General features: G+C 58.2%; 4 protein-coding genes across 4 annotated transcripts; 2 read left to right on the top strand and 2 right to left on the bottom strand.

Moving 5' to 3' along the window:
- The first annotated feature begins 305 nt into the window (after window positions 1–305).
- NGA_0384402 (heat shock protein, mitochondrial) lies at window positions 306–1181 on the top strand. Its single transcript, XM_005853331.1, has 2 exons — window positions 306–575; window positions 691–1181. The coding sequence occupies exons 1-2, from the start codon at window positions 321–323 to the stop codon at window positions 1009–1011; spliced, it is 576 nt and encodes a 191-aa protein (XP_005853393.1). The 5' UTR covers window positions 306–320; the 3' UTR covers window positions 1012–1181.
- A 69-nt stretch (window positions 1182–1250) lies between these two features.
- NGA_0384502 (uncharacterized protein) lies at window positions 1251–1809 on the bottom strand. Its single transcript, XM_005853332.1, has 2 exons — window positions 1706–1809; window positions 1251–1456 (listed from the first exon to the last, which is right to left on the bottom strand). Exons 1-2 carry the CDS (start codon window positions 1764–1766, stop codon window positions 1269–1271), a joined length of 249 nt encoding a protein of 82 aa, XP_005853394.1. The 5' UTR covers window positions 1767–1809; the 3' UTR covers window positions 1251–1268.
- A 421-nt stretch (window positions 1810–2230) lies between these two features.
- Window positions 2231–4746, top strand: NGA_0439110 (dead box rna helicase). Its single transcript, XM_005853334.1, has 4 exons — window positions 2231–2316; window positions 2634–3968; window positions 4153–4328; window positions 4445–4746. The coding sequence occupies exons 1-4, from the start codon at window positions 2272–2274 to the stop codon at window positions 4686–4688; spliced, it is 1800 nt and encodes a 599-aa protein (XP_005853396.1). The 5' UTR covers window positions 2231–2271; the 3' UTR covers window positions 4689–4746.
- A 1842-nt stretch (window positions 4747–6588) lies between these two features.
- NGA_0384802 (ankyrin repeat-containing protein) lies at window positions 6589–7064 on the bottom strand (the record flags this gene model as incomplete). Its single annotated transcript, XM_005853333.1, has 4 exons — window positions 6589–6640; window positions 6661–6776; window positions 6874–6971; window positions 7037–7064. The coding sequence occupies 4 exons, from the start codon at window positions 7062–7064 to the stop codon at window positions 6589–6591; spliced, it is 294 nt and encodes a 97-aa protein (XP_005853395.1).
- Between the last annotated feature and the right edge of the window lie 1238 nt (window positions 7065–8302).

Here is an 8302-nt window from a genome sequence, read left to right on the forward strand (position 1 = left end):
CAGAAAGGCCGCAGATGCATCTAGCTTTAAGTTGCTGTTGTCTCGCAGGAAAGTCAACCAAGCTCGACACCTGTCAGGCTGACCCCCCAGCACTCCGTTGCATGATATTAAGGCGGATCGAAAAAGCGCATTCAGGGCATAGAACCGTGACCCGTCTCTGCGTCGCCCGGTGAGAGGATGTCAGGACTGCGACACTTTTTAGGAGGTGTTTTCCATGTGTCCGGACCGGAGGTTTGTGTGCCTTCAGCGCGGTGCTTCCAGAAAGGTGGGAGGATACTTAAGTAGAATGTACGCCCCATCCCGTCACACACACAGGCAGCATGGTACAACCAGCTACAAAGCTACGATCGTTTCTACACCTTTTGCCATCATGCATGCAATACCTTCTGGTAGTGGTCGTCCTTATCCTGTCCTTGGGGCCCGCGAAGGCTTTCATTCCTCTGCTACCACACATGCCACTGCAGCACCACAAATACCTTGCAGGGGGCCCTGATGTTGTCAGAATGGCTGTACAGGACTCTTCTACACTTGTGAGCCTTCCTCATGACGAGTATATCAACACTCTTCCTGAGCAGGTATGGTAGTTGGCGAGAAGATGCTCAAAAGGCCACGTAGACACACCCTAGCACATCACTCTCCCAGCTTTTCCCCTTTTCATGGCTCTCATCTTGCCCTCTGTTTCCCTGGCAGGCAAGGAGCATGAAAGCTGAATGGCAATACTTGCTTGTCGAACGTCTGGAAGCGCCCACAGAAACACAAGGAGGCCTGTTCCTTCCGTCCACGGACCAGGATCCCCTGCACATGGTCCGCATCGTCTCCATAGGCTCAGGCCTCGTGGGAGAGAGCGGGATGTTGACCACCATCGAGAATCTGGGACCGGGCGATGTAGCCTACGTCAAACAACCTTGGGGCATTGGCCCCCGCGACGAAAATTGGGAGGGGCGGAAATTCTCCTTCATTCGGAGCCACGATGTGCTAAGCCGTATTGGTCCCACTAAAGGGAAGGAGTAGTAAGGAGGGGAAGCGGAGAAGGAGAGGGGAAGGGGCGACGATCGGAGAGGGTATGCAAAGGCCTTTGAAAGCTTTTTCGAACTTAATGTGTGCCGTGGTCCTCGAGCAGATGGTCTGCATGCCGGGAAGGAAACCTTAAAACGAAAGCAATCACGACGACACAGCGTCTATGGAAGGGAAGTTGGATCAAGTCGCCTTTCATTTGTGTTATTTTGTTTGTACACGAGGATGCGAGCCATCCGATCGCGGTTTCCTTCTCATTTACGCAGACCTATGCGCTCGGCAACTGTGGGCGTGCGAGGACGCTCCGTTTTTACGTCTCGTACTCCAGGAGGCTCCCCGCCATTATTGTCGGCCATATTACTTAAAGGGGCCGAAGCACCTGCAGTCCCCGCCTTATGGAGGAGCTGGTGCTGTCGCTCTACCCGTCGCCGTTCTTGAATGGCTGTCAAGGTATCGGCAACATTGATACATGATTAATTTTATAAAAGCGTCAGAAGCTTTGAACAAATAATTTTATGGCGTGATAGCAAAAACCTGCACGGATGGGTCCGCGGTACGGGAATGCATTCAAATATCAGGAGTAGTCCTGCCTCGGAGGAACGGGAGGAAACATCTTACAACCATTGCCATAGTAATGGCCGAAATTGCTTCACCGGTTGACTTTCACTTAATATTCTCATTTATATCTCACCTTCGAGCTCTTCCACGTCTTCTGGTTTGAGTTCAATGCGTGTTGGCGGGCGTCGAAGCATCCCTCTGCCGCCGATGATGCCGAAAAAGGAGAGGCTGGTTCCCCTCGGCGGCTATCTATCAACTGTATAATCCTGCAAGTGGGCGTTTTGAGGAAAGTAGGATATGAGAGAGACGAGCAGCTCTTCCCCGCGTAATAAGCACGACGTCTTTGTGTAGGCTTTGGATGACTTTCAGTCGGAAGAGCATGAACTCGGGCGTGCGACGACTACTCTTTCCCGGGGCGACATGCGAGCACATGCCACGGAAAATCAATACTGCATTTTTATCCTCCAAGTATGCCGCGCTATCATTTTCTTTGTACGTGCATCAAGCTATCACTCTTTTCGAGGGATATGTCATGCTTTATGTCTTTTTTTTGAGACGAACACCGCCGGCGATGGCGTCCATCGTTGGCGAGACCTGTGGGCCACCGAGACTACCAGCACTTAAATCACTCCTGCTCACTTGTATAATCCGGCCTTCCCAGCCTGTAGGTTAAAGTAGCGTCAAGAATCTGCAGCTGCCATGGGTGGCAGTGAGGACAAGCGCAAAAAGCGCAAGCTCGCGAAGGTAGGCAAGGTCAACACGTGGAGAGTATCTTTCCGTCACGTTCCACTGTCGGCCGGATGCCTCTACTACTGGCATTTTTTTCCGTCTGATGCGCTTGATGCAAGTTCTTAAAGTCGTTAACATGTGTCACCTGTTTTGCCGAGGTGATAGTGCCTTGACAATTTTATTAACAAGAACTGATAATTTTATGGTGTTTCTATCTTAAACACTATCTCATGTGCCTTGGCGAGCCCCCTCTAATGCTCTATCATGACATTTGCGAGAGTGTTCCAATATTTTGCCCTTCTTTTCCATCCATTCATTTATCTCCACGAAAGGAGCAAACGACGGAGGCCCTCGACCGGTCCGATCCGAAGGCCAGTAAGAAGAAGTGCAAGAAGAAGAAGAAGCAGGATGCCGCTTCCTCTTGCCCATCCGCGAGACCCTCGGAAGTCTCTGATCCAATAATGGGAAAAGATGAGTTATCGATGAAAGAAGAAGAAAAAGAAGCTAGGGAGCGAAAGCTGCGCAAGAAGGCGAAGAAGGAATCGAAACGGGCGGCCGAACTGCTCAAAATATCTGAGGCCGAGACCGCGGAGACAGAGGTCAAGGAGCCCGCCGACAAGCTCCTGAACGGCACGACGAACGAGAAGCAGGATGAGCAATCCTCAATTTCGCGCCTGAGCAAAGAGGAGAGGAAGCGTGCCAAGAAAGAGAAGAAAAAGCAAGAGAAAATTGCCGCCGCCACGTCCCATGCCACCCCACTCCCTTCCACCCCGTGCACCGCCGACGCCCCCCACCCCTTGAGCAAGAGCGAGGCCCAGGCCTGGTGGGAGGAGAACGAGATCTTGGTCTCGGGCCCGGGGTGCGACGCCTTCCTCCCCACCCTCTCCTTCGCGGGGGTGGGTTTCCCCCCCGACTTGCTGAAGTGCACCGAGGGCTTCGCCCGCCCTACCCCCATCCAGGCTCAGTGCTGGCCCGTCCTGATGGGCGGCAGAGACATTATCGGCATCGCCGAGACCGGCTCCGGGAAGACGCTCACTTTCATCCTCCCCGGCTTGGAGCGCATCCGCAAGGCAGGGGCCCCGGACGGTGGGCGCGCGGGGCATGTCCCGCGCATGTTGGTGGTTGCCCCCACCCGGGAGTTGGCGATGCAGAGCGCGGAAGTGATCGACGGCGTGGTGGAGGGCTCGGGTCTGCGCAGCATCTGTCTCTTTGGCGGGGTGCCCAAACAGGAGCAGCGCCAGGCCTTAAGGGGGGGAGTGGACATTCTGGTGGCGACGCCGGGGCGGCTGGCGGACTTGATGGAGGAGGGGGAGTGCGACCTCTCCCGGGTATCCTACTTGGTCTTGGACGAGGCGGACCGCATGCTCGACCAGGGCTTCGAGCAGGCCATCCGCGGGATCGTGAGCCACTGTGTGCCCCGTGGCCGGCGGCAGACGGCGTTGTTCTCCGCCACCTGGCCCGTGGCCATCCAGGCCTTGGCGGGAGAGTTCCTGGAAAATCCGGTTAAGGTGACGATCGGAGGGGAGGATTTGAGCAGTAACAAGCGGGTGCAGCAGGTGGTGGAGGTGGTGGGAGAGTTCGAGCGGGAGGGCCGGCTGCGGGGGCTTCTGACGCAGTACCACGGTCGGCGCGACAACCGGGTTTTGGTCTTCGCGCTCTACAAGAAAGTGAGTGGGAAGGACGGAGGTCAGGACCTGGCACCTGGGACCCGCCCTTTGACCTTCCCTCCCTCCATCCCTCCCATCCTTCCTTCCTTCCTCCCTTCCTTCCTCCCTCCCTTCCTCCCGTCCTGTTGTCAGGAAGCGTCCCGATTGGAGCTGAATTTGCAGCGGCAGGGGTACAAGTGCTTAGGCATTCATGGAGACAAGAGCCAGAGCGACCGCATCGCCGCCATCGACGAAATTCAAGACGAAGGAGGTCCCCCTGCTGGTGGCCACGGACGTCGCTGCCCGGGGCCTGGACATCCCCGACGTGGAGGTGGTGATAAACTACTCCTTCCCTTTGACCATCGAAGACTACGTGCACAGGTAAAGGGAGGGCGGGAGGGAGGGAGGGAGGGAGGGAGGGAGAGAGAAGGGAAGGCAGGAAGCATGTAATCCTGTTGACGACCTTTCCATGTCCCTTTCCCTGTCTTCTGCGCCAGGATCGGCCGGACGGGCCGCGCGGGGAAGAAAGGCATCGCCCACACTTTTTTCCACCAGGGGGACAAGGGCAATGCGGGGGCTCTGGTCAACACCTTGCGGCAGGCGGGGCAGGAGGTGCCACCTGCCCTTTTGAAGTTCGGGACCGCGGTGAAGAAGAAAGAGCACAAGCTGTACGGGGCCTTCGGGCCGAGGGAGGGTATGGAGGAGAAGAAAGCCACCAAGATCGTCTTTGCGGACGACTGAGACAGGGTGCATACGAGGGCGGAAGGGGGGTGAGGAAGGCGAACCATGTATGCTGGAGAGTAGGGGGGGAGGGAAGGGGGAGAGCAATGGGACTCGCAGGGTACCCGGTCTCTCCGTGTACCCTGCCAGCACACGAAGGGAAGGTAGGCCGGCGTAGGTGGCATGGGATGCCCCCTCGTTCCCCAGAGGAGATGTCCCACAGCCCTCGGCGACTACCCCCCCCCCTTTTCTCTCCGCGTCGGAACATTCTCAAAATGCAAAGAACCATGACTTTTTGTTGGCCTCCGGCCACGGCGGCGCGCATCAACGACGTTGCGCCCTCGCCTCTATTCGGCGGAGGCAACGACGTCGCTGGCTGTATGGGCGCCGACTGTTTTTCATTGCCCTCCCTCGACTTCCTCGTTGCTCTCCTTGGGTTTTTTGCTCGCCCCTCAGAAGTTCGAGGGGCGAAGAGGAGAAGTGAATGACACGTGGTCCCTCACCGACGAGGAAAGGCTTCGATTTGCCTCCTCTTTGTCCCATAACTCCACGAACATGGGCTCACCACGCCCTCTTCCTCCCTTCACAGGCGCCCCCGTCCTCCCCCGTCCCTCCTCCCACGTTCCCGCGGCCCGTGGCCCATGACCCCCTGGTCCTCCCGCGCAGGCGGCCGAAGCTTGGAGGAGGAGAGCCTGCGGGTGGACCTGGCCCTCAAATTTCGCGAAAAAGAGATGTCCCTCCTCCAGAGCCTTGTCGGCGGCCTGCGGACGTGGACGGCGGCCCTCTCGGAGATGGGGGTGGTGCTCAAACTCGTGCTCGCCGGCGCCGGCGGCTTGGTCTTCCTCTGGGGGGGGAGCTCCTTCGTATGGGCCGTGGTCAGGCCCTTTTGGGGGGGAAGGAGGGGAGAGAGGGGCCGGTGGGATGGAAAGGGGGGAAGAAGAAGGAGGGAGAGTGGGCGTCTGGAGGAGGGGGAGGGGGAGGAAATGGGGGACGAGTAAAAAGCCTTTGTGGCAGAAAGGCACACTGACAGCAAGAGGGGCAGTCAGGCCCTCTTAGAGATCAATGAAGGAGCGGCCTCGCCATCATTTTCGTTGTAAGATGTGCTTTGACTCGGGTCTGGGCGACATCAACGCCTTCCGGTCTACCTCCCTATCTCCCCATTACATTCTGTACACAACCTAGCTTTACTGCACACCTGTCCTTACGATTCGTCTCTTTCGCCAAAGGATTTCCCGCCATTTTTGGCCCCACGAGAATCGCCCTCTATCCCCTTCGCCGTGGCAGCCCCTCACCTACACTCCGGCCGGCCCCTCTCCTTCCCTGCCTTCCTCCCTCCCTCCCTCTCTCCCTCCCCTCCCTCCCTCCCCGCTCTTTTCCACACTCGCCCTTCCTCTCTTCACCCATTTCTACTTCACACACGTCCTCCCTTTCTCTCGCACTCAGGCCTCTCCCCCAGCCCCGCTACCCCCTTTCCCTCTCTTGCCCATCGAGCCCTCCCTGTCCCTCACCCGCCCCTCACATGTCCACGCCCGACACGGGTCTCTCCCAGCTTGTCCGTCGGCCTCCGTGGTCGACATAGAACACGTGCCCCTCCGCGGTTATCCTCTCCTCCCACCCGGCGGGCAAGAGCGTCTCCCCCCCTCCCTCCCTCACAATGCCCGGGGAGACGGAGGCATGGGCGAAGGTTGAGGCCGGAGGCGCCGACGGAGGGAGAGCAACAGCGACGGGGATGGCTTTTGGGGGGGAGCAGGAGGATGCTTGCCAGGAGGAAGGCTGAGGCCCCGGGTAGTCAGGTGGGGGCGGACGACGCGCCCGGCGTCGAGGCTGTGGGCCCGCGGGGATCGGGCGTTGAGAGGCGGGAGGGGCGGTCAAGAAGGGAAGAAAGCGTTGTGCCCAGCTGTCCCGGGCCAAGCCAGCGGGATCAGCACCATGCTCCAGCAGGAGTCGGACCATCGCTTCCTGCTTGGCTTGTGCTGCCAGGAAGAGCGCAGACTTCCCGCTGCGAGATTTGATGGAGACATTGTGCGCGTCGTACAAGTTGGTGGCAAGTAGGAGCCGCACCATGGGCAAATCACCTCGACGGGCCGCGTGCATGAGAGGGGAATAGCCCTAGGGAAGGGAGGGGCAGGCGGGCGAGGGGGAGGGAACAAGAGTTCATGGGGGTTATCAGGAGGCAATTTCTTTCATCTGCCCGGGGATCACTCACCTTACGGTCCAGCTCCAGCGCGTACTGGCCGTGATTTACCGCCAGTAGCTTCCGAACCAGTGCTATGTTTCCATCGGCCGCCGCTTTGCAGAGGCTCCCTTTAGTGTATCCGCTACCTTGGTGACGGACGGCGAGGTAGAGGCAAAGGGCAGCCCACACGTACCACGGAATCTCGAAGGGCTCTGGGGCATAGTTAGGGGTGAGGGAAAGGAGGATCACAGGTTGATGTGGTTGTCACCGTATGGCGTTGAGTGGGTGGTATCTCGCATCCTTCTTACTTACCAAGCACACCAGCAAGTAGCAACAGGCACCCAAGGAGGAGGGAGAGCGTGACCAAGGTGGCATTGATCGAGGACACGACGAGAAGCAACGACGCCAAGCCGACTAACAAACCTAGCTCGATGAACAAGTCCATATGTTATATCCTGACCCTGGCTGCAGGAGCTCTTCTAATGCAGCGCAACGCAGTGTATCCCCTTCAACGCTCGGAGCGTACTGGTGGAAAAGGAGTCCAATCGTGACGTTTTAATTCCTGCAAGAGCATATAAAGCACCTTTTAGCCGATTGATAAGACGTGCGATGCGAACTTTGTCACATTTGCATCGTAAATAGGCACTTAAGTACGATTGTTGTGAAAAAGTCGCTGGGCTTGGCAGAGGTGGGGAGGTCAAAGCAGTGTTCCTCCCCGTCTTGGAAGTTCAATTAATCACCACACAGGGTCTACTTTAGAAGGGCATTTTCCTCATGGACACTGGAGTGCAGTTTATCAGCCATGTACCATTTGCACCGGGAGACAATGCCTTGCATGGACGCCACGGTGTTCACAGGGGGAAGGGACAGCGCTCCCTGAACATGCTTCAATCGCCGTCGCCGCTTCCCCCCTCGTCCCGAGTTTTTAAGACTATGCTCCCCTGGGGCTCAATTCCCATCGCGTCCAATTACGTGAGCTTAATCTCGTGAAGCTCACGCGAAGTGGGTGACCCTTCTTCTTTCTGGGGGTGGAAGGCGTTGTCCGCGAGGGCCCCGGGAGGCCCGCGTACCTCACATTCGACTATCACCAGCGGGGCCCGACCCCTCAACTGATCTTTTCGTTTACCCACCTGTACCTCCTGACAGGCCCCGCCAGCGTCAGGGTCGACATGGGGGAGAAGGACAAGGCTTGAGAGCTGACGACCGGCTCCAGCGACCTCCCCTCAGCCCGGAAGCATTTCTAATGCGCCCTTCGCTGGGAGCGTAAAGCCTCGAAGCTGATTGGTTGCGATGGATGGCGCGCGCGCACGCAACCCGTCAGAGCCCTGCACGCCGTGCGAGGACTCCTCTCGGAAACGTATTCGTCCAGAGCCTGGCCCTGGGTGGGGACCGGCGGCAGTGAGGGACGTCGCCTCCACGCCCTCCCCCGGGGGCCNCCGCCGCCGCCGCCGCCGTCGCC

Source organism: Nannochloropsis gaditana, assembly GCF_000240725.1.
Source record: "Nannochloropsis gaditana CCMP526 unplaced genomic scaffold scaffold947, whole genome shotgun sequence".
Taxonomy (NCBI): Eukaryota; class Eustigmatophyceae; order Eustigmatales; family Monodopsidaceae; genus Microchloropsis; species Microchloropsis gaditana.

Excerpts from the sequence above, each read along its gene's own strand:
- NGA_0384402 (XM_005853331.1), top strand. The coding sequence starts at position 321 with ATGGTACAACCAGCTACAAAGCTACGATCGTTTCTACACCTTTTGCCA. Across the intron at positions 576-690 it reads TCAACACTCTTCCTGAGCAG|GCAAGGAGCATGAAAGCTGA; the intron begins GTATGGTAGTTG and ends TTTCCCTGGCAG.
- NGA_0384502 (XM_005853332.1), bottom strand. The coding sequence starts at position 1,766 with ATGCTTCGACGCCCGCCAACACGCATTGAACTCAAACCAGAAGACGTG. Across the intron at positions 1,457-1,705 it reads AGACGTGGAAGAGCTCGAAG|CCATTCAAGAACGGCGACGG; the intron begins GTGAGATATAAA and ends ATACCTTGACAG.
- NGA_0439110 (XM_005853334.1), top strand. The coding sequence starts at position 2,272 with ATGGGTGGCAGTGAGGACAAGCGCAAAAAGCGCAAGCTCGCGAAG. Across the intron at positions 2,317-2,633 it reads AAAAGCGCAAGCTCGCGAAG|GAGCAAACGACGGAGGCCCT; the intron begins GTAGGCAAGGTC and ends TCTCCACGAAAG. Across the intron at positions 3,969-4,152 it reads TCTTCGCGCTCTACAAGAAA|GCATTCATGGAGACAAGAGC; the intron begins GTGAGTGGGAAG and ends ACAAGTGCTTAG.